Raw genomic sequence first — 25,205 nt, 5'->3', positions numbered from 1 at the left:
TTATTTTAACCATCTTTAACCAGTTTAAATGATTTTAGTTTGCTTTAATGCTGATTTTTAAGCTTGTAAACTGCCCAGAGATAATTGATGTAGGTGGTACAGATAGGCCACAAAAACAAAAGCAAGAGCAGCTGCAGAACAGAAGATTTGTTCTGACACATTATTCTGATTAATTCTGAAAATTCTCACTCGGCTGCCTGGAAGACACACACTTTCCAAAATCCTGTTTAGGATCTGGGAAAGAAAGGACCTTTTCCAGGTACTCTGGTGAGAATATTCTCTGAGAAAGATCATTTCTTGAAATGCCTCAGAATAAATCTATTCTGCAGCTACTCTATATGAACACCCAGCTGTCCAGAGGCCTGGCTTGACTTTTCCACTTTAAAAAAAAAGAGGGACAGGATAATGTGTGTGGAACCACCCAGCTTAAGTGCAAGATCACCCAAGCCATGGGCAGGGGGAGGGGCCTCGCTCCTCCACCACATGGGAACGGTGTCAGCTTTGGGCAATTCTGTGAGTTGAGATTCCATTATTTATTATGTATTTATTTGTGACATTTTTATAACGCTGCATCTGTCAGCTCTGGACAGTTCGCAGCAGATATGCTCAATTAAAACCCAACAAAAGGACCAAAAACTAGTGGTTTAGCACAATTAAAAAACTCTGGAAGGCTAGACCAAAAAAGTGAGTCTTGAGAGCTCTCTTTAAGGTCAGTAACATTGGTGAGCCTCGAATTTCTGCAGGAAGTGCATTCCACAGTCTAGGACACGGCCACTTAAATTAGGCCCTCTTGCAGATGTTGGCCTACAACTCTCATAATCCCTAGCTACTGGCCACTCTGGCTAGGGATTATGGGAGTTGTAGTCCAAAAACAGCTGGCAGGGGGGAGTTGAGCAGGCCTGGTCTAGGAGCAGTTGTGGAGAAGGCCTGATACAGAGTCGCCATCAGATTTGTGGATGGCAGCTGGAGATGGACCTCTCCAGACAACTGTGTGGTGGGGATCATGCAGAAGGTGGCACGCTCCGAGGCAAACTGGACCTAAGCCGTTCAGGGCTTTAAAGGTAATGACCAGCACTTTGTATCTTGCCTGGAAACACAGTGGGCAAAATTATACCAAAAGGCCTTCAGTGTGTGGTATTCATTGCATCCTCTCTGTGTTGTGAAAGAGTTCACCGCCACATCTCCAAAAGAGCTCTGCAGTTTAGGACCTGAGGGAAGAGCTAATGCTCTTTGGAGCTTCTGGCTCAAGCAGCTCCTTATGGAATTTGGCTTCTGCCCCCTCTCCCCTGGGCAAGGATGCCTGACCACATTCCACCTCGAGAAGACAGCAACACTCACTTTAGGCGATGAAGGTCAGCATGCGATGCGTAAAGACCACGATCAAAACGTTCGCGCAGAACAGACCACTTTGTCGCACAATAATCCTGGGGGAAGCAAACACACATACACCAAGGAAGGAAATCAATACAACTAAAAGCATTTTGAGACCCATAGGAACAGATCAATGCATTTATGTTTCATTACACTGCTCTCCAGTTCTTCTGCCAAGGAACTTAGGGTAGCACATATGTTACCATTCCCCCCATTTTATTTGTTTAGGACTACATTCCCATACCACCTTTCTACCTATTCAAGGTGGCATTTTGCCAATTCTGAATGGGGAAAATTTTTTTTAAATAAGTCGACAGAAGAACTGGGAGGGGTCCAGCGCTCCCTGTAAGAGGGATTCCAAGATGTTGTTGCTGACTACAACTCCCATCACCCCCAGCTGCAATGCCCTTTGGCTGAGTATTATGGGAGTTGTAGTCAACAACCTCTGGGAATCCGTCTTACAGGGAACACTGGAGGGGTCTCCTCTCATGAGGCTCTTAAAGGTTTGCCTCATTTCAATGGTCCTCTCCTGTAGAGCTTAGTGGGTGGCGATAACCCCCTATGGATGCCCTTATTCACGAACAGAGAATCCAGTTTCATATAAGAGATGCACGCAACAACAGCAGCAAAGAATAATCAGAACAGCCGCCATATCAACAGGCAAAAGCTTGTTTGAATTAAAAGTTCTTGACTGTATTATATTTTATTTATTTATTTATTTAATTTATATTAAATAAACAAACAAACCCTGGCTTTCCAGGGTTTTTAAATCAGTTTTAATATTTTATCCCGGTTTCAGGGTTTTTAATTATTATGACAGTTTAATTGTTGTTTTAATAGAATATTTTTAAATTGTTAATTGTTGTTATATTGTTTTTAATTTTTGTTTTAGCTTTTTACTGTTTTAATGGTTTGTTTTAATTGTAAACCGCCCGGAGCCATTTTGGAAGATAAAAATCAAATCAATCAATAAATAATAAATAAATATATACCACCTGACTCCAAAGGCCCTAGGCGGTTTACAAAAAACAACATACCTACCCTCTTCCTGGATATATGTTGTCATACACACTTCCTGGATGTATGATAACAGACATCCAGGAAGAGGGCCTAATGAACCTCTATGGGGAGAGAGTTCCAGAGACTAGGCATCACTGCCAAAAAGGCCCTGTTCTGGGCTGCTGGAGCAGTGACCTGCCCCCCTCCACCCATGGGAGAAGGGGACCCCTCAAATGCCATGACCTCACATGACTTAGGCTTTCAGAAGAAGTTACAACCAGCACTGCTAACTTCTTTCCTTTTAAGGGTGACTATAGTTGCACATCAGTGTACCCTCTAACAGGGATTCCCAGATGTTGCTGACCACCACTCCCAGAATCCCCAGCCAAAGGCCAGTGCAGCTGTGGATTCTGGGAGCTGTCGTCAACAACATCTGGGAACCCATTAGAGGGAACAGTGGTGAGCACTGTCTGCTGTGAAACAGTGGGAGGGGGCTGTAGCTCCATCGTAGAGCATTTGCTTTCCATGCAGAGGGTTCCAGGTTCACTCCCTGGAAACTCTCCAGTAGGACTGGGAGAGACTCCTGCCTGAAACCTTGGGGAGGTTGGTAACTCAGTGTAGACCACACTGAGTTAGATGGACCCATGGTCTGACTTGGTATAAGGCAGCTTCCTATGTTCCTATGAATTGTGCTGGAAAGGAATTGGGAGCCAGTGAAGACAACAGAGCAAAGGACTCACCCAATCTCTAGTCTGTGCTCCCCACAACAGGCTAACAACAGTTCTGTCTGTCTATTTATGGTCGCTAACCAGAAAAGTATATACATACAGCTCAAACAGAAAGAAACTAAATCCAGGTATCCGTGAACCTTATAAAATCTAACTATACAGATACACTCTTACTTCGAATTCTAATGGCAACAAGACAAAACTTATCGACTGCGTAAGTAATTTTGTCATCAGTATCAGATAAGAGATAGCGAACATAGAATTCATCCAGGCAGCCAGGGTAATTTGTATGGATGTGCACGAACTGGTCCGGAGGCCATGTTAGAGGCTTTCAAACCGGCGGTCCGGTGCTGGCGGGGGGTGTCGCACGTACACTTCCCACTGCTTCCCCCCGCCGGTGCTCCCTTTTTTTGAAACGATTTTGGGGTGGCAGCGTTCCTCCCTGCCTTCCCTGCCCCCGTTGTTAGTTGCGTGCATGATGTGTGCACACGGTGTGTGAGGCACGCGCACACACGCTTGTTACTTCCGGTATTTCCCGCTAACAATGGGGGCAGGGGCAGCAGGGAGGAACGCTGCCGCCCCAAAATCATTTCAAAAAAAGGGAACGCTGGTGGGGGGAAAGCGGAGGGAGGGGTAAGTGCAACCCCCCTGCCTTTAAAGGGAGACCCCTGCCGGCACCGGACCACGACTCCACGGTTCCATGCACATCCCAAATAATTTTCTAGGAGGGGCACTATTAATTCATAACGAATGTCCCTGTAGAAACAACAGTATAACACCACGCAATATGTCTTAATAGCACCTGACTTGCTAACTACTGTATTTTGGACTAGCTAGAGTTTCTGGACACTTTATCCTCACAACAACTCTGTGAAGCAGATTAGGCTGGGAGTCTGTGACTGGCCCAGGGTCACCCAGCGAGTTTCATCAATGAATGGGGGATCCGAACCGGGATTTCCCCACTCCACATCAAACCACTACGCCAAACAAAAGCGGAGCGAGCTTTTTTTTACCTTTGCAGCTTTAATGAACTTAGCAGCACTGTAGTCTCCTCCCATGCGCAATACGTCTTCGGTACAGTAGTAGAACTCCGAGAACCCGTAGAACTCACTGTTCTCAAAGTGCACTGGTGGCTGATAAACGCCATTCAGGGACGTCTGAGTTTCATTGGTCTTATTCATGAAAGGCTGAATGACTTCCCGGCACAGGTGAAAATCTCCTGTCCCTCGAAGGTACATCGTCTGGCCATTCTGCAGGATTTCGTCCTGAACGTCTAGAGGCAGGCAAGGATCTAGATAGGGGGTTTCAGAGGTCATGCCGGTTTGCTTACCTAGAAGCCTGCAAATAAGATAAGAACGTCAGAAGAGCCCTACTGGATCAAACCCAAGGCCCACTTAGTCCAGCATCCGGTTTCCCACAGGGGCCCACCAGATGATCCAGTTGACATGTACACTTGGGACTTTTAAAATGCTTTTGAGAGAGTTCCTCATCAAAGGCTCTTGGGTAAAACTTAGCAGTCATGGGATAAGGGGATGGGTTCATTTGTTGATAAATGGACAGTTTTCACAATGGAAGGAAGGAAGAAGTGGGGCCCTCCAACAATCTATACTGGGATGTCTATAGCCATCAAGAATAGTAGCCATTGATAGACTTGTCCTGCATGAATATTTCCAAGCCCTGCTTAAAACCATCCAAGCTGGTGGCCATCACCACATCCCGTGACAAAGAATTCCATTGATTAATGATGCACTGCGTGAAAAAGTGCTTCCTTTTGATAGTCCTAAATTTCCTCGTAATCAGTTTCATGGGATGACCCCTAGTTCTGGCGTGAGAGAGGGAGAATATTTTATCTCCATTAGAGTCATCCAAAAAACAACCCCAAACCCCTCTGAACAAAAGGAATTATATCAGAGCAGCTAGAAGGGTAGCACCAGATCATTCAAGATATGGGGAGAAAAAGCGCCACCTAGGGCTGTATCACATTTCATCTTTAGTTCAAACCACTTTAGTGCAGCTATAATCAAATCAGGGGACGTAAAAGAATTCTAGCGTCTACTGTAGTCTCCTAGCTCTGCTTCATCCATTTGGCTATGGGAATGTGGTGTGAGCCCCTTCCTTCCAGCACGAGGATGGCATCCATTGTGAACCAAGGCCCCTGTGGAAGCACCCAACACCACAAAGGCCTGATTCATGTGTCCGTGTGTGAACTATACACCGTGTGGTTGTAGGAAATCCCAGGCAAACCGTATCCCCGGCTAATTACTTATACAAACTTACTTTCCCTAAGTTTCGCCATGCCTTTACTTCACTATTTAAATGTGTTACCTTCGGCTGTATTGGAGGGTAGATTTCGCTGTACACCGTATTCCCAACGGCTCTGCCACTACTGCTCAGGCGTGATTGGGTCAGTGGGGCATGCATTATTGTATTGTGCATTTTATGGAGATATACACTCTCTTCTTATTGGTACAATTCTGTTGCATTATCCAGGCCAGTCGGACGACTTTTATGTAAATTCTCTCTTTTCTGACTCTGATGCCGAGATTACCTACTGTGCGGGCCAAATTTTGCACCACTGCTTGTAACATCAGGAAAAAAATGGTAAACCCTTATGTTATGTATGGTACATGTGTTACTCTGCTGGTGGGTTGGTAGTTTAGTATTATGTATTATTATTTAATACCAGAGCATTTTAAGTTATGTTGTCTGTAACTGGTGATTACTGTGATTGCTGGCTGGTCATGGACCGTAATAAATGATGATGATCATGGTGTCCGTGTGTGGCTGGGTGTCCCCACTTCACACTGGGTGTTATTTGCATGTAGGAGGAGAGGGCTTTTTATTGCTTGAGAAGCCCTCTTTCAGTGTCCTTCCCCACCTCCTCTACAGATGTGATGCATAATCGGGGGCTTTGTCTAACTTGCCACCAAGCTCACACTTGCCAGGTAGCTGAAGCCACTGACAGTTCCCTGGCGAACACAACATACCCAACATAGACAAAAAAGCCCCAAAAGGATCCCTCATAAAGTAACCAATAGATTGAGAAATACCACAATAAGACAGAAATTGGTGTATTGTGAAATATATACAATATGAATCAATTAAATATGCATAATACAATGGTATATACCAACAATAGATGCCATGATAGATATAATCATATAAATGATAGAGTCCATGGACTGCATATCACCAACAGAGCACATGTAGTCTATAACCAAATAAACATGTCCAAATACACTACGGTGGCCCGGTGAACCTCCGTTTCGAAAAGAACGCTTTGTCAAGTGATGATGGACATAACCCTTGATTGTTGATACAAATCAATGTGTTCACATTTCTTGATAATAGACTCGTTGTTTTCTCAATTTTGGTAGAACCATTCCTGTTATAGTAAGAGTGGAGCTGTAGAAATACTCAGTATTGTGTTGCCTGTTCTGATTGTTTCTCAAGAATGCCCTTGTATAGAGATATGCAAAGCTATCACTTGACAAAGAGTTCTTTTTGAAACGAAGGTTCACCGTTGTCTATGTGGACGTCTTTACTACCAATTTGGTTATAGACTACATGTGCTCTGTTCATGATATGCAATCCGCTGACTTTAACATTTATATGATTATGTCTATCGTGGTGGCATCTATTGTTGGCATATTATGCATATGATTCATATGGTATACATTTCACAATAGTAATTTCTATCTTATTGTGGTATTTCTCAATCTATTGGTTATTTTATGAGGGATCCTTTTTTGGCTTTTTGGTGACATATTTAGATCCCAGGATCCCATATTTCGCTTTGAGCACAACATACATACATTTGTCCTGCTCACTTCAAAAGCCAAGCAAAGCCAAGGATAGATGGTTACCTGTTTCTAAATACTGTGTTGGTCAATATGCTGTCTGCATATCTCTGCCGGGCAGCATTCCCACCAAAGCCAAGGAAAGTTGCTACGTAGACTCGGTAGACATGTTCGGTTTGGTGAGCGTCGCATCCCAAGTTAAACTCTGCAAGTAAGTTCTTGGCCACCTCCTCCTGTAGGCCACCGGACAAGAGGCACAAACAAGCTCTGCTTTATGTGGGGGTTCAGCAGCATGGCTCCGAGTATCAGGGAGCCATGTCAGATCTGTGGCTTTCAAAGCTTCACACAACAGCCATCTCTGCAAGGAACGACTATATATTTTGCAGAGTTTGCTTGTTTGTTTATGGATTTGTTTGTGCAAACTAAAGTCATACTTTGTGATTACCTACAGACACCCAATTTTGCATAAACAATCCTGCCACTTAAATTTGCTGAATGCACTACTTTTTACCCTGCTATGTGCTGAAGGAAAGGTTTAATTATTTGTGTATTTTAAGAAGAAATTCTGAACAATCATATTTGAACTGTTATTGCTCTCAGATTTTTAACACTCAATAATCAGATCAAGCATTCAAAAGTGACATCATCCCCAAGAGAAGCAGAAGATCTTTCTCAGCTTCAAATTTTCTATGATTCAAATACTACGTACAGCAATTATTCAGTAAAATGAATAGTGTCTGAAGTTGAAATCATACAAAATTCAAACTGTTCTTTCCCTTCCCCATTAATTAAAAATTTGCTTACATATATTTACTTCCTTGAACTTTCCTAGAAGTGTAATACATGCAAAATGACCTTGCCTGGTCAATGACAGGCCCCACCTGCTAGCTATTTATATGTGAAGCCTAAGCACTGAAAGCATCTGCACCTACAGTACTGCAGGTACCCCAGCTCTACACAATTTGCAACCTCTCAGGCCAATGCAGCCAAGCAGCCACCGTATAACTGCATATATAGCTACAATTGATGTTTAGAGAGTAAGGTCCTCAAGGCAAGGACCATTTTTTGGGGGGTGGGCTATATTTCTCTGCAAAGCACCATGGACACTTAGGGTGCAATATTGATTAATGCAGGGATTCTCCAATGTGGGTCCTCAAATGTTGCTGGACATCAACAACCATCCCCAGCCCCAATGGCCTTTGGCTGATGGGTGTGTTACTACCAGATGTTACCAGATGTTACTACTGTCCAGTAACATCTGGGGACCCACGCTGGAGAACTCCTGCATGTTTATAAAGAGTCTCTTGTCTATGGCAAATGAGAATTGCTTCCAGGGGTGCAGGAAGGAAAATCTGTATCAACAGGATGAGAATGGGATTTTTTTAAAAAAAGAAGGCTGTTTCTGTGCCACAAATGACTAACACAGGTAGGCTTTTCCATTCCATGCCTGCGTTAGTTTCCTTCTGGGGTTCCCGGTCACTTTAATATGAAGCTGTCTTCTCTCGAGACAGAGCACTGGATCATTGAACTGGTGCTGTCTATTCTGGTTGGCAGCACCTCTCCAGGGATTCAGACAGGGTACTTCCAGCCCCACGGCCTGATACCATTTGTAAGTGAGGAATTGAACTCAAGACTTCCTACATGCAAAGGATATGCTCTGTCCTAGATCGACATTCCAGTGTTACCCGATTCCTTCCCACTAACTGCATTCCAGTGTTCCCTTATCTACCATATCTACCCAAACAGAAGACGACTCTGAATATAACCCTTAAAACAGAGGTTAAATATAGGTTATACCTGTATTATAGGAACATAGGTAGCTGCCATATACCAAGTCAGACCATTGATCCATCTAGCCCAGTATTGTCTACATACAAAGACTGACAGCAGTATTGTCTATACCAGGGATTCTCAATGTTGGGTCCCCAGATGTTATTGGACTTCAACTCCCATAATCCCCAGGCCCAGTGGCTTTTGGCGGGAAATTATGGGAGCTGAAGTCCAATAACATCTGGGGACCCAACGTTGAGAATCCCTGGTCTATACAGACTGACCCAAAAGGAACCGGAGTCTGAACTGAAAGTGAATCCAGTGAAGACATTCCCATGGTTTAAAACCCAGTAAATATGTGAGCTGGTCTTGTGGTAGCAAGCATGATTTGTCCCCTTAGCTAAGCAGGGTCCACCCTGGTTGTATATGAATAGGAGACTTGACGTGTAAGCAATATAAGACAAGGTTTCCTAACCTTGGGCCCCCAGATGTTGTGGGACTACAATTCCCATCATCCTCAGCCACAAAGGCCATGTCTGGGGATGATGGAAGTTGTAGTCCAACAACATCTGGGGGCCCAAGCTTAAGAAACCCTGCTATAAGATATTCCTCTTAGGGGATGCAGCCACTCAGGGAAGAGCATCTAGGTTCCAAGTTCCCTCCTTGGCAGCATCTCCAAGATAGGGCTGATTGAGACTCCTGCCTGCAACCTTGGAGAAGCCGCTGCCAGTCTGTGAAGATGATACTTATTTATTATTATCATTTATTCGATTTCTATACCGCCCTTCCAAAAATGGCTCAGGGTGGTTTTCACAGAGAAATAAATAAATAAATAAATAAATAAGAAAGAAAGAAAGATGGCTCCCTGTCCCCAACAGCTCACAATCTAACAGAAACATAAGATAGACACCAGCAACAGTCACTGGAGGGGTATTGTGCTGGGGATGGATAGAGCCAGTTACTCTCTCCCCTGCGAAATAAAGAGAATCACCATACTAAAAGGAGCCTCTTTGCCAAGTTAGCAGGGGTTCGCTCAATACTGAGCTATATGGACCAATGGTCTGACTCAGTAGATGGCAGCTTCCTATGCAATGCAGATCATTCATGTTGTTTCATCTGAAAATCAGAACAGGCACAGAAAGCATCATGCACGATCCCATAGCACCTGCAATCCTGTCATTTGGAATCCCTCCCTTCTCTCACTTGGGCTAATGTTTGATGAAAGGGCTGTTCTCCCAATCGGCATTAGGGCAGGAGAAGCCCCTGACCCTAATTTGGGAACCATCCGTGCTCCCAACTGGCCATTGTGAGGATTCTACATGGCAGGGAGGAGGAGGGGGAAATGCTTGCATGTGAGAAGCAGGGGGCAGAAGCAGGGGGCAGCAGCAAGCCCATTACTCGTACCCAGCTCCCGAGTGAGGGTGGAGGGAAGGCACTCCTTGTGCCTCCTGCCTCCGGAACCAGCTCACAGACGGGCATTCTCCCCTCTGACTACCTTGTAGAATTCTCAGAATGACTAATCAGGAGAGCATATGGCTCCCAAATTAGGGTAGGGGGCTTCTCCCACCCTAATGCCAATGGTCAGGACAGCCCTAAAGCCTTGTAAAAGAACACAAGCCCCCAGCGGGTCCCCATTATTTATACAACAATATATGAATTTAGCACCAAACATCTTAAGCGTTACAACTGCAACAGCAAAATCGAAACGCAGGGTTAAATGCAAGGATAACTTAAGGTTGTGTACCAGCATAATTCTTAAAAAATGTATTAAACTGATGAAATGAATAAGACACATGTGGATTGCTTAGCTGATGAGACACCCATGTCCACCTCTTCTCTTGCCCGGGGGTGAGGATGTCATGCAACGAGGCACAGGACTCAGAATACACAAAAGAAAAGAAAACCAATGGATATGGGTTAAAACACTGGAAAAAAACAAAAGGAAAAGAAGGAAAGTTGTACAGATAATAACCTGCTGTGAAGAGGCAAAGCTTACAGTTTTAGGGACTTCGTACGCTATTTGAGTTGACACACCACCCATGTCAAGGATACCCACAGTCCGTTTCCGGACAATGGCTTCCTGGTTTTCACTGCCAGGAATATGCACCTCCACTACTGCATCGTCCTCTGAAAGACAAAATGTGAAGGAGCCGCGGCTGAGAAAGGCAGTGTGGGTGAATGCTTCTGGCTCCTTGAACCCAAAACACACTTGTGCCTCCACAACTGCCCTGCAAGGTGAGCCTCACTGCAGTTTGCGAGAAGGCATCATTGCCCAGGTTGACTTGGTCTTGCCCAAAGCATCTCTTTGCTGGTGGATCCACCTGCCCGGCAGTGTTCTCTCGAAGACAGGCTTCCCCAAACTGCGGCCCTTCAGATGCTGCTGAACTACAATTTCCAGCATACCCAGCCACAAAAAATTGTGTCTATGGATGCTGGGAGTTGTAGTTCAGCAACATCTGGAGGGCCGCAGTTTGAGGAAGCCTGCTCTAAGATGTGCACAGGTGTGTGCACTCACAAGTTTTTTTTACAGCCGCTCAGTTAATTTTAGATCCTGCTCAGCTTGAATCAAGAAGGTCCTACTCTGAATGCACGTGCACATACACTGCCTAGACAAAACTCATTTGTGCATACAGATGAAAAAAAATCAGAGAGAACACTGCTTGCCAGATCTCCAGTGGTGGAGGTCCACAACCCTCTGGTGAGTAGGACCTCCGGCACCACACAGATCTCCATACCACAGGTTTCCTTTCCACTGCCATTTCTGAGGTTAGAGACAGCAGGAATCCTTCCTGAGCAGTAGGAGAGGGCTCCCCCTGTTCCTTACCATCTCCACCTCCTAGTGCAGATGACAGAAGACCCACGTCTCTCCTAAGCCCTCTGCCCATGTGCCAGGAAAGGACCCAAGGGAAGAGAAGGGATTGCGAACAACCCCACATCATGGCTGGCTGGTGAGCTAAGCTTACATCTTTGGGTTCCTGGCTATAAGCACTTTCTCTCTGAGCAGAGGGCACACTGATTATTGAGCATATCGGCCATAATGACAGCAAAGATAATAGGAGAGTTGGAGTACTGTGCGAGAAAATAAGTGTTATTTATTTTAATAAATATTAGGAAAGGGATTGGAAATAAGGAAGCAGGTATTACAATGGCAGTCTACATGAAGCTGTTTTCTACAGTCAGATCACTGGTCCATCTAGTTCAGTGTTTTCTACTCTGATGGGTAGCACTCCAGAGCCTCAGGAGTTTTTGCCATCGTTTGCTACCTGATCCTTTTAATAAGAGATCCCAGAGGCTGAGCATGTGACCTTTTGCATTTATTCTAGCAGTAAGCTCGGGTCCTTTCAAGGGGCTGTGCTTCCAGCAGCCTATACCTGGTTCGACAAACTAGCAAACTTGCATGATTCCTCTCTGGCACCAGCACAGGTAAATCTATAGCAGGCACATTTAGAATACCTTGTACGTTTCTGGTCTGGCTCATCTCGGAAGAGATATTATGGAGCTGGGAAAGATGCAGAAAAGAACAACTAAAATTATTGGGAGTGGGGTGGGGTAGCCCCAATGCTATGAAAAATGCCTTCGTGTTTGAGAATTCTTAGTTCAGGGGGAGGAAAAATGGCTTAGGGAAGGCTTATAACATTACCAGCAAGTCACCCCAGTCATTAAAATGGGCTAAGAGTAACTTTGTATCTCTGGAGGAAAAGTCCATTGCTGCCTGGGTTACAAAGGACAAAATTACACAAAGCACCTTGTCATCCAGATTTCAAACCATTTAGGGTAAGTACAGGATACTTGAGGGTACTGAGGTGCAAGTGACAATGTCCTAAAAGGACAACATCACAGGTTGAAAAACCTCTTCATTGTTGCACAAAATGTTCAACCAGGATACAAAGCTATCCCACAAAACTCACCGAGTTTTGGAATCCTCCAAAATCTAATTATGAACTGCTCTGCACAATTCACCAAGCACTACTGCTGAACCATCTTCACGCTTCTAAATAAGGCCGTGCATGAGCAATGTCCATCAGACCACCAGTCTGGCATTTCTCACTTCTGTGGACCATACAAAGCATCACTTGCTAGTAAGATACTTACCATCATCGGTGTGCTCAAATCTTCCAAGGACGAAGTTGATGCCAATCCATGCATATACGCCTAGATAAATTCAGCAGAAAATTTCTAATCACTTCAAAGGTTACTGGGCAGTAGCTTTTTAAAACAGAACTTCAACCAGAAATGACAGCACATAAAAAGCTCAGACCACACGCTCCTTAAATTAAGCATATCCTTTTAATCCAGGAATTTGGTTGACCTAGACCATTGCTCTTAGGCCTCAAAGATATGTTCAAGACTAAAAAATACTAACTCTCTTAAAAACATTGAGGCCTAATCTTTACACCACAAAAATCTGAAAATAACTTTGCTCAGTCAGCAGGTTCCCCTGCTAACTGAGCAAAGAGGCACCTTTTAAAAGTGGTGATGATCTTATTTAGCAGGGGGAGAGCAACTGGCCCTATCCATCCTCAGCACAGCATCCCTCCAGTGGCTGTTGCTGCTGTCTATCTAACTTTTTTTTTTAGATTGTGAGCCCTTTGGGGATAGGGAGCCGTTTTATTTATATCTGTGTAAACCGCTTTGGGAACTTCTGTTGAAAAGCCGTATATTGTTTGCTGGATGGAGCCATATGACAGCTATAAGGCAGGAGGCAGCAGAAAGGGGTGAGGAGAGTTGTAGGAACAGCGGGGGAGGGCAAGAAAGGCACACACCGACTGAAAGTAAGTGTTAAAGTAGTCTGCTGGGGGGGGGGAGATTACAAACAAAAGGATACAAGTAAATGGGCATCAAGTGTGTGGCAAGTGGAGGGAGGAGAATTAAGTTTGAGCAGATAAGCAGAGGAAGGATGATGACAATATTCAACTGAAAAGATGCTGCAGGAAGGAGCACAGAGGACCTGCATGAGACATCCTATCGATGAATGGTTCTAGAGCAGGGATTCTCAACCTTGGGTCCCCAGATGTTACCGGACTTCAACTCCCATAATCCCCAGCCCCCAGGGGCGTAACGATGGGGGGGGGGCAGGCAGGGCACGTGCCCTAGGCGCCACTTGGCAGGGGGCGCCAAAAAGTGCCCCCGCCGATCCCCTGCCTTTGCCGAAATTTTTTTATTTTTATTTTTTGCGCAGCAGTCCACAAGGAGCAGTCCCCCTCCCCCCCTCCCGGCGGGGCCCCCCATTGCTCATCTCCGACACTGGGTGCCGCGGCGTCTTCGTCATAGTCCGAGTCTCTGACACTCACTCCCCGGCGCGCCCCGCCACCAGTCGTGCATGCATCGGGAGGAGGACACGCCGCGCATGCGTGTCTGGCCTGGGAGCTCGCTGCCTGCACATGCACTGACTTTGTCTTGCGCGCGGTGTGTCGGGACTGCGGACTGCGGAGTGGAGGAAGTAGTGGACAAGCACTCCAAGGAGGACAAACAATAGGTGTGTGTGTGTGATCTCTTATTCTCGTCCTCTGCCCAGCCTTGCTAGCCCCACTCTGGGGCGCTGGCGGGAAAGCGGGGGGGGGGGTTTCCACTGTTGGCGCACAGGTCGTTCCGGATCCACTCCGGAGCGGCAGGCGGGGTGTTGTGACTTCACCGCCGCCGCCCGCGATTGGCTCCGCCACTTGTCACTCAACTGACTTCCTTCTCAGGGAAAGGAGAGGGGAGAAAAGTTTGTTGGGGCCAGAGAGCCGCGCACCGCTGCCGTCGGGGTTGGCCTCTGGCACGCCTTTGGAGACACCCGTGGGGACCCCCGGAGGCGTGCCGGGCAGGCAGGGCACTCCAGACTCCTCCGTCCATGTGAGGGCCTCCCCTGGCTGAGGGGCAGAGAGGGGCGAGGGCGGTGGCGACTTGGGCCCCGTCGCGATGGCTTCTTCCCCACCGGGTGGAGGCAGCAGCAGCAGCGGCACCGCTTCTCCATCCCCAACATCCCCCGGGGCCGCTGCCACTGCCCCGGAGCCGGCTCCGCCATCATACGCTCTCCTCGCCGGGTTGCCCTGCCACAGCGTCTCTTTCCAGATCCAGATCAGCCTGACCCGGAGTTCGTGCTGCTGCCCGCATCCTCGGATCTCACCCGCGTCAAGCAACTGGCGTGCTCCATCGTGGATCAGAAGGTACGTACGAGGAGGGGCGAGAGAGAGAGAAAAGGGCGGGGGGCAGAAGGGTCTGGCCAAACACAGATCGCGTGTGGACGCCATGCAGAGTGGGGAGGGCGACTGATTGGGGCGGGGGCGAGTGCGGGTCCCTCGTCCCGGGTGTGTTTGTGTCCTCGTGCAAGCAAATGGTTTGTATGTTTGACATTGAGACCTTGTGCATGCAATCTTAAGCACAGTGACTGGAGGGTGAGTGCCACTGAGTTTGATAGGGCTTCCTTCTGAGTAAGCACACATCAGATTGCACTAAGTGCATTCAAGCGTGCAGCTTAGTTTCAGTGAAACTCCTTGGGACATAGAGCTAAATGCTGCTGTCCACGGATCAAGCTGTTTGCTAAAGGCAGAGGAGCAGGGGTCAGTTAAAAAAATGGCAACTCTAGGGAGAAAACCGGGTTCAAATCCCTGAACATATGAAGTTCAGTGGATCAGTCACTCTCTGATATAGCTATGTATTTCTTTTTTTTTTCTCCAACAAAAAAAAATATTTCTCAAAGCAGTTTGCAAAAAAGTTGGTGCTCTGCCCCCAAAGGGCTCACAGTCTAAGAAAGTTGTTATTATTATTATTACATTTATATCCCGCTCTTCCTCCAAGGAGTCCAGAGCGGTGTACTACATACTTGAGTTTCTCTTTCACAACAATCTTGTGAAGCTGGGGGGGCGGGGGGGGGCAATTTCAGTGCTTGCCCTAGGCGCCGTTTTCCCTAGTTACACCTCTGCCAGCCCCAATGGCCTTTGGTTGGGGATTATGGGAGTTGTAGTCCAGCAACTTCTAGGGACCTAAGGTTGGGAACCCCTTCCAAGCACAGGGAAGGTGTCTCGCCCTCAGTTCATTCTCCTTCCCAAAGGGGAACCCCAAAACCAACCACAGTCCTCTCAGCTCCTCTAGTGCAACCCCCAGCAATTCCCTGCACCCAATGCATACCAAAGAAAATTTCTAACAGAGGGATTTGTCCGGTTTTGTTCCTTATGAAATTATGGGGACCTGGAAGGTTCCCCAGGTGCTGGAGTGTGTGACTGTAAGTTCTGCCGCAAAACTGCAAGGGGTAACTAAGCATTTAGGGATTCCAGCCAGGGAGGTGTCGCTGCTCTGTTTTCCTCCTCCTGTATGTCACACCGTCTCCTCTAATTCTCTTCCTTGTAACCCTTGTCTGTTTGTCCCCACCGGGGGTGAGAGGAGAACCCTGGACCCAGGACAACCCCAGGCCATCTGTCTACTGATTATCTGCTCAAACTCTCTCACATGCATTTCCTTACCTTCCTGCTTTCCTGAGATAACCTCAGCATGCGAATCCGAAAACAGAAAATCAAAATGCACGGGGATATCAGTAAGCAGATCTTCTAGTATTGCTTTTTGCTGGCTGCAAGATTCCAAATAGTTTAAACTTAAGTCAAGTCATTCATCACACTCAATTCTCCAGACTGAATTTCAACAGAAATAAGACACTCAATCACCTCTCTGGTAGGATCCGCATTCCTGCTGTACAGAGAATGTAGAGAGGAGTTTCCTTGTGTTTTGCACGGGGCACGTGTCCCGCAGCAAAGTTCAACAGTGGGAAAATATAGTCACTGACTTTTTCGGGAGAGGTCGCAAATTCTGAAATGCCTAGAGAGCAACAAGGATAAACACATATAGTAGGGAGTGTGTGATTCACAATTCCAAGAGACCACTGCTTGTTTTCGTAAAAGGTTTTCATTTGTTTAAAATGCTAAACATAACATGATTGTTTACTGTGGCCTTCTTAGGCAACATTCAACAAAACAATCCAACCCAGGATGAAATATGTATTTAATAAATATTGCATGTGCATAATGATCTAAAGGTAAAGTGTGCCATCAAGCCCATTTTGACTCCTGGCGCCCACAGAGCCCTGTGGTTTTCTTTGGTAGAATACAGGAGGGATTTGCCATTGCCTCCTCCCATGCAGTAGGAGATGATGCCTATCAGCATCTTCCTATATCGCTGCTGCCCGATATAGTACCAGCGGGGATTCAAACTGGCAACCTTCTGCTTGTTAGTCAAGCATTTCCCTGCTGTGCCACTTAAGGTCTACTACAGAGTATAACCCATTTGAGCAACGTTTTACTACCAAAGTGAGCAGTTTCATTTAAAAAACAAACATTTTTAATAAAGTTCATTGCCCCGCAAAAAGGTATCACTAGCTCACAATTATTCAGATAGGAATCAGTCAAGACACTGAGCAGATTTCAGAAATCATCTTGCATCTTGTAACTGCCACCACCATCACCCCCTACTCCTTGTGATAAAGAGTTTTAGGTGAGGTTGCTGACTAGCTAGCAAAACATTTTACAGCTGGTCTTCCCAATATACAGTACCTGGCTTAATTTTCATAACCACTGGTTTTCTGCTTCTGTCTCTCATTTGCTTGATGTCAAGTAAATCGTGGGGGTTGCCATTGTGTCTTGGCCAACAGTACACGAAGATCCGAGACCCACTGCTACCGCAGTCCACCATGATGCCATAGTTCAGATTGGGGTTGTTGGTATCTGTGGCTTCCGTGTCAGTTACTCGAGCAAGGTACCTAGAAGAAACAGGGGCAGTGCTGATGGGAGCGTATGGAACAGCCCTCCTGACAGGGTGGGATGGCTAGTTCCAGGATTAGGCACATGGAACAAAGACCAGCAGTTACAAATTCAAAAAGTGGTTTATTTTACCAAAGGGGTAAGGGGTTGAATTTGAAAAGTGGGGAGGGAAGAGAGAAGTTACATAATAAAGAAGCTAACTAGCCCTGCACTAGCAGATCCTTGTGGCCTACTCCAGGAGTAAAGGATGACGACACGTGGAGTTTCCAGATTCTACCAAGCAGGCAGACTGACTCCTCCTTCACTTGAGCTAGATTTGCCTGGGACACAACTACTCTCAGAGGAAGGGTCCAGCCAGCTACTGCAAAGCTGTCTCTGCTCTGCACAGCGTTCAAGGTTTTGGTTGCAACTTTCTGCTAAACATAAACCGAGGGGAGTTGCAAACCAAAGAAGCTTTGTACTCTGTGAGTGCAAGGGCTTTGTTACGGGACATTCCAGAGAACTCACTGGGACTGAATCATCAGCAAATGTGCATGCGCTAGAGCTACAAATCCCACTCAATTTACTAGGGTGTAGAAGCACATCAAAGTCTCAAATACCCATGCTTTCTGTTTTCGTCAGAATCAGAATCATTGAGCAGAACAGTTTTCAACTGTGAGAATAAACCCTTTAGAATACATGTTGTGTTCTATAGATTGACTTCTTACCTGTGCAATCTTCTATCCTTGTAGCTGTATTTTACAACAGAGTAGTAAAGCAAGACAAACACAGCAGCAAGTAACCCAACAACAACAATCTGCCGTAACGTGGTGTTCAATATCCGAGGACACCCAACGGGGGAAATGCTGAAGTGCCAGGAAGCAGGAAGCAAACAGGAGATGCTGATTCTGAAATCATATACAAAAACAGACCCACCTGTGATGCTATTTTACTCTGGCGTGCCAAAGATCCATGGTATACTGTAGTTAGTGGCTGAGAGTGTGAGCCAAGATTCACAGGAACATAGCAAGTGAGATCACTGCTCCATCAAGTTCGGTATTGTCCACACTGACTGGCGCTGGCTGTCCAAAGTTCCAGGAAGGGGTGAACCTGGGAACTGCACATGCTCTTCCACTGAGCTATGGACCCATCCCCAAAGGGAAACAGCTTGCAGTGCTCACATGTAGTCACCCCTCCAAACGCAAACCAAGGTGGACCAGTGAGCTAAGTTTTTTTCCATCTGTGGGCGGAATGAGTTTTGTTCCGGACAGCAATATCCAGGCAGTGTGTGTGCACACGTGCATTCAGATTGGGGCCTTCCTGATTCAACCTGAGTGGGATCTAAAATTAACTGAGCAGACATAAAAACACTTGTGAGCGCATGCATGTGCGCACACCTTAGAGGGAACCCTGAGATAGACCCTGCTTATCAAAGGGGACAATTCATACTTGCTACCACAAGACCAGCTCTCCTCCCCAAATGTTATCCCACCTATCTGGGATTCTGGGAGATGTAGTCAACAACATCTGGGAGTCCCTGTTAGAGGGAATACTGCTCCCCACCATGTCTACAATATCGGAATGATTGTATTAAGCTACAAGCCTGCATAAGGTTCACTGAGATAATTAGGACAAGAGCATTTAGTCAATTAATTGATGAGATAAATGCATTTAAAATATTCTGATCAACTAAAAAAGTGCCCCCAATTAATCAGGCTTTTCCATTAAAGCACTGCTAGTTACTAATTAATCAGGGCTAGAATAGTTAGTCAATTAATTGATGAAACACATTTAAATATTTTGATCAGCTAAAAAGAAGCCCCCAAATAATCAGGCTTTTCTTCTGAAGTACTGCTTTTTCTCAAAGACAAATTTAGGTTGCAGTCCTATGCACACTTACAGGTGAAACTCGGAAAATTAGAATATCGTGCAAAAGTCCATTAATTTCAGTAATGCAAATTAAAAGGTGAAACTGATATATGAGACAGATGCATTACATGCAAAGCGAGATGTCAAGCCTTAATTTGTTATAATTGTGATGATCATGGCGTACAGCTCATGAAAACCCCAAATCCACAATCTCAGAAAATTAGAATATTACATGGAACCAAGAAGACAAGGATTGTAGAATAGAACAATATCGGACCTCTGAAAAGTATAAGCATATATATGTATTCAGTACGTGGTTTGGGCCCCTTTTGCAGCAATTACTGCCTCAATGCGGCGTGGCATGGATGCTATCAGCCTGTGGCACTGATGAGGTATTATGGAAGACCAGGATGCTTCATTAGCGGCCTTCAGCAATTCTGCATTGTTTGGTCTCATGTCTCTCATCCTTCTCTTGGCAATGCCCCATAGATTCTCTACGGGGTCAGGTCAGGCGAGTTTGCTGGCCAATCAAGCACAGTACACTGTATACTTTTCAGAGGTCCGATATTGTTCTATTCTTCAATCCTTGTCTTCTTGGTTCCATGTAATATTCTAATTTTCTGAGATTGTGGATTTGGGGTTTTCATGAGCGGTACGCCATGATCATCACAATTATAACAAATTAAGGCTTGACTTATCTCGCTTTGCATGTAATGCATCTGTCTCATATATCAGTTTCACCTTTTAATTTGCATTACTGAAATTAATGGACTTTTGCACGATATTCTAATTTTCCGAGTTTCACCTGTACATGGAAGTAAATAATACTGAACACAGTGAAACTTATTTCTGAGTAAACATGCATAGGATTGTAGTGCACAACAATCTGTTCAGTCAGATATCTTAAGTCAGCTGACCATCCTTGAGAAAACCTTCACAAAGCATTAAAAAAACCCCACACTTGTATAACAGGGTTTACAATTCCCAGGTGCCAGGAAACATGGTGACTAGAAATTTAACCGTGGCATCTAAAATATTCAGAGGCACAATTACTTAACATAATCTATACCTATCCTGCAAGAATACAGATAAAATCTCTACTATCCAGCCCCACTGTTAATACTTAAACACTATACCTTCATGATGCAATATTGTGTTTTGAAGCATCTGCTTGGAGCATAAATGACACCTTTTGTATTTTATTACCAATTCTTGCATAGCTCAGCATTCAGCTATCATACAGTTTGTAGCTGTTAGCCTGAACAATAGGAGGTGTTTGTCTCTCCAGTTGCATGGTACTGATAAGAGCAGCAGAGGTGGTCTCCCAATTCGGCTACTAAGGTTCAAAGCCAAGCAGACCTCAAGGTCCGCTCGATCCCGACCCATCTTAGTCACCACTCAGATACTCACCTACCCATTTCGGGACAAGCAGGCTGCAGAATGAGCTAGACTTCTGGGTTCAGCCAGAGGGCACAGATTCATAAGGCACGGGCATCATCCTTAGAGCCCATGGTACAAAGAGGAACTGAAAAGATAACATGGCATTATCTTCCTCACTCAGACTCAACAATATTTGATATGCAAAGAAATCAATTCAATATAACAAGTCATGACTAGTAGTCACAAACAGCCACCACACTTTTATATCCTACCCTTCTTTCAAAGAGCTCAGGGTGGTGTAAAGTAAAGTTGTGCCGTCAAGTTGGTGTCGACTCCTGGCAACCACAGAGTTGTTGTCTTTGGTACGGGAGGGGTTTACTATTGCCTCCTCCCCTGCGCAGTATGAGATGATGCCTTTCAGCATCTTCCTATATCCCTGCTGCCCGATATAGGTGTTTCCCATAGTCTGGGAAACTACAAAGAAATGCAATGAAGGCTTTACTGCTCAAAATAAATTTCAAATCTTATTAGCAAGTTAGTCCCCCATTCTGACAGCAGGACTTGAATCAATGAGAATGAAATTGTTCCCTTGAAGCATGGCAGGAACAGTGCCCTCAAGCTGAAGGCCCTTATTCTGCAAAAATGTTGTTTCAGCAGCTGCCTTCAATAGGAAAACATGGGCCCTGTGTGCTTGTGTACAGCAAAGTATAACACATCCAGCTAGAAAAGGGAAGAAATTTATTTATTTAAATTTTTATACCGCCCTTCCAAGAGGCTCAGGGTGGTTCTATAGAACGGAGAACTCTAACAGCTTTATTGCTGAAATTCCCATATCTTCAACATCTTCCAAATAATAAATTATTCTTCAGTGGAAATATACATCAATATACATCAAGATTCCATCAAACTCTAACCCAGGGCTGCACAGTTCTGGCCCTCCTACAGATGTTGGACTACAACTCCCATCATCCCTGGCTACTGGCCCTTGTGGCTGGAGATGATGGAAGCTGAAGTCCCAAAACAGCTGGAGGGCCAACGTTTTGCAGCCCTGCTCTACCCTGACCAATAGCCTCCGTCTGGGACATAGCTGAGAAGGGGCTCAACCCTTGTTTCAGACACTGGGGGCAAGCTAAGCCCTCATCCCAGTGGCATCCTTGTACTTTTTCATATGTAAGAGAAAGGTTGTTTTCACTACAGGTTGAGTATCCCTTATCCGGACTGCTTGGGACCAGAAGTGTTCCGGATTTTGGAATATTTGCATCAAAAACATTAAAAAGCTTCACAATAAAAACAGAGCCACAACTAGAGAGAATTATAGACAAAACCCCTGTCACTAGCAGCCTTCTGAAATAAGTAAGTTTTGACTGCATGTTTAAAAGTAGCAAAATCAGGAATCTGCGAACGAGTGAGCCGGGGCATTTTGTGTTTTTTTGTTTGGTTACAGCATGGTGTACGGATTTCGGAGCATTCCGGATGTCTGGATAAGGGATACTCAACCTGTAATAAGGAGGGAAAACAAGAAGCTGCCATGGCTTCATCTTGCTCAGAATTGTCTACATTGACTGGCAGTGGCTCTCCTTCAGGTAGGAGTCTCCCTGCCTGACCTGGAGATGCTGCCAGCGAGTCCACCTGGGACCTTCTGCCTGCCAAGCAGACGCTCGACCACTAAGCTACGGCCCCATCCTCTAAGGGGAACATCTTACAGCGCTCCCATGCAGCCACCCATCAAATATTGCATTTGGATGGGTGACTGCATAGATGGCTCCATGGAGCCCCCAGGACCCTCAGAAGGAGTCTTGAAGCTCGGAGGATTGTTCCTGGCCCTCCTCTCTAACTTGGGAGCTGAAAAGGGGGGTGGGCATTGGTAGGAATAGCTGCTGTGATTGCCAGGTGCTCCAGGTGCCTTCCAAGCACAGGGACCAAACAAGGCTCTGCCATGCGTTCTTGCTCCAGAGCTGGAGAAGGGTGGCAGGGGATTGGTCTGTTTGGCCGCAGCAACTGCAGCCAAATGACCAGACCCACCCCCACCCCCACCCCCGGCCAACCTTAGAGCTGGGTAGATAGAGGGTGAGGAAGATCAGCACAACTATGGGAACAATCCCCAACCCCATTGAAGCGTTGAAGTAAGGAGGAAGGGCAGGGAGAATGTGACAGCAGCAGGGGGCACATTTCCCATGGTGAGCAAAAACGTTGAGCCCTCATTCTTAAAATATACAGGCCCTCCTTTTACTCTCTCTCTCTCTCTCAAAATCTCACACACAAACACAACATATGATGTTGTCTTATATCAAGCTAGGCTATTGGCCCAGTGCTGTCTACTCTTGAATGGTAAGGGCTCCTATGCACAATATCAGGCAGGGGAGGTCTTTTCATACCCTGTTACCTGAGGCCATTTAACTGGAGAGGCTGGTGATTGAATCTGGGACCTTTTGAATTGAAAACTGGTGCTCTGCCCCACTGCAGCCTCTCTCCACTGCTTTTACACTGGCAAGTGTTTTGCTAGCAGATGATAAAAATACTCGCAAACACAGAAAGCATCGTGAACTTAGCAATTTGACGCGTAATTTCCCCGGAAGAGTTGAACAAATAAAATGTCCCAGGAATTTTGGAACTTCATCTCTCTCTCTTTAATGAGACAGGTTAGAGCATCTAGAACCATCTATGCTCCAAATTATAGCACCACCATATAAAGAACCATCACTCACCATTGAAACGTAATGACCTTTGGGTTGCTTAGAGTACACTGTACAGCTGTTGCTTAGAGTACACTGCATTCCTTAACAGTTCCATGCAGGAAAGACTGGAGGAAACCATATTGTGTGGGAAACTAAAGGGAAAATATAGGAAAGAAGGAGAAATTACCTAAAAGAGGGATTTGATCAGATTTAAGAAATCTGCTGAACTTAAAAAACGAATATGACAAATATTTATATACTGCTTTTCAACAGACGTTCCCAAAGCGGTTTACATAGATATAATCAATCAATCAATCAATCAATCCAAATGGCTCCCTGTCCCCAAAGGGCTCACAGTCTAATAAAGTAACATAAGACAGACACCAGCAACAGTCACTGGAGGAATAGGGCCAGCTGAATGTATCCCTGAAAAGTCATTTCCTATTTTTGCACTAACAATATACATCCTGCAAGACTGTTTTACATTTAACAGTACAATGAAATCAACAGTCCCAGTGGCGAAAGTAGTAACTACACATTCCCAGGAGTGGAACGAGTGCTTTGGGCAAGGCATATAGAACTGCTTTCCCTTCCCCATTGCCCCAGTATTCTCTAGAATTATTTTCATCTGTCTGCAGAATTAGATTTGTTCTGGGTGGCAATATCAAGGCAGTGTGCGCGCACAGGCATTCAGAGTGGGGCCTTCCTGATTCAACCTGAGTGGGATCTAAAATTAACTGAGCAGACATTAAAAAATGTGTGAGCGTGTGCACACATGCGCACACCTTAGAGGGAACACTGCCCCCAAAGGCACGCTGGTACTTGCAACCAAAGGCCAGTTCACAAGACCAGACAGAATTTCCTCCATCTCACTATTCAGAATGCAGCATATGGGGAAGCAACTGTGCGATCCACAGTTTCCACAGCAACATAGTAAGCGTGAGCCATGCTGAGCACAACAAAGCCCACACATGCCCACTTTGCTACACACAACAGGCTGAAGAGATCTGCTTTCAGTCTCACACTGCCAACATGCCATTGCGTGAACTGGTCCTGCGTGACTGACAGAAGCAGGTCTGACAGAGCCTCCGAAAACGGAGCTACATCCTTCAATGGAGCTCCACACCACGGATGGATTGATTATTGTATGTATGTATTTGTTTAATTTGGCCCAAGGCCAGCATAAACCGATTATTGTGTTTTAGGAACATAGGGAGCTGCTGTATACTGAGTCAGACCCTTGGTCTATTTAGCTTAGGATTGTCTTCACAGACTGGCAGCGGCTTCTCCAAGGTTGCAGGCAGGAGTCTCTTCCAGCCCAGATGCTGCCAGGGAGGGAACTTGGAACCTAGATGCTCTTCCCAGAGTGGCTCCATCCGCTGAGAGGAATCTCTTACCCTGCTCACACTTCTAGTCTCCCATTCATATGCAACCAGGGCAAACCCTGCTTAGCTAAGGGGACCAGTCGTGCTTGCTACCACAAGGCCAAGTCTCCCAGTTTTCCCACTAGCATCCCCATGAGCCATCAATGAGTTTTACATTTACAAGTCAAGAATACATATTCAGGATCTCTTAACACAGGCCTGCACAACATAAACCCAGGGGCTCGATCCAGCCCATGCAGGCCTTTTTGCTGGCCCCTCCGACAGGAATATTCTGCAGCGAGAGCAGGAGCCACGAAGAGACCTTGGTCTGTCCTGCTGACAAGCAGCAGTGGCTCCATGCAGTTGGCCCTCTGAGACCAGATGAGAAGCAGGTGGCTGTGATGGAGCTAGTGTGGGTTGGAATAGCAGCAGCAGCATCAGGCAGGCACAGGCAGCCCACACTCCAGAAAAGCAGAGAGTCACGCTTCTCCGAGGGGGGCCATCCTCTCCAGAAGCTGCCTTAAAATGCTACCCTATGCAT

General features: G+C 45.8%; 1 protein-coding gene across 7 annotated transcripts in view; it reads right to left on the bottom strand.

Moving 5' to 3' along the window:
* Positions 1 to 25,205, bottom strand: part of ENTPD4 (ectonucleoside triphosphate diphosphohydrolase 4) — a 33,678-nt gene that overhangs the window by 5,698 nt on the left and 2,775 nt on the right. For 4 of the 7 annotated variants that reach the window (XR_008311014.1, XM_053269441.1, XM_053269446.1 and 1 more), the window contains exons 2-12: positions 23,331 to 23,452; positions 20,660 to 20,770; positions 18,105 to 18,284; positions 17,191 to 17,396; positions 16,309 to 16,459; positions 16,111 to 16,214; positions 12,761 to 12,820; positions 10,641 to 10,795; positions 6,965 to 7,131; positions 4,112 to 4,436; positions 1,339 to 1,424 (exon numbers count right to left, since the gene is read on the bottom strand). Coding sequence is in view for 6 of the 7 variants with exons in the window: in XM_053269441.1 (XP_053125416.1) it covers positions 1,339 to 1,424; positions 4,112 to 4,436; positions 6,965 to 7,131; positions 10,641 to 10,795; positions 12,761 to 12,820; positions 16,111 to 16,214; positions 16,309 to 16,459; positions 17,191 to 17,396; positions 18,105 to 18,284; positions 20,660 to 20,727 (1,502 nt within the window). In the remaining variant the exon portion in view is untranslated. Of the gene's footprint in view, positions 1 to 1,338; positions 1,425 to 4,111; positions 4,437 to 6,964; positions 7,132 to 10,640; positions 10,796 to 12,760; positions 12,821 to 16,110; positions 16,215 to 16,308; positions 16,460 to 17,190; positions 17,397 to 18,104; positions 18,285 to 20,655; positions 20,771 to 23,330; positions 23,453 to 25,205 lie in introns of all 7 variants that reach the window. The other 3 variants (XM_053269444.1, XM_053269445.1, XM_053269443.1) reach the window with 3 other exon arrangements.

The sequence above is a fragment of the Hemicordylus capensis genome, chromosome 8, assembly GCF_027244095.1.
Source record: "Hemicordylus capensis ecotype Gifberg chromosome 8, rHemCap1.1.pri, whole genome shotgun sequence".
NCBI classification, from domain to species: Eukaryota; Metazoa; Chordata; class Lepidosauria; order Squamata; family Cordylidae; genus Hemicordylus; species Hemicordylus capensis.
This window is presented reverse-complemented; position numbering and strand designations above follow the sequence as displayed.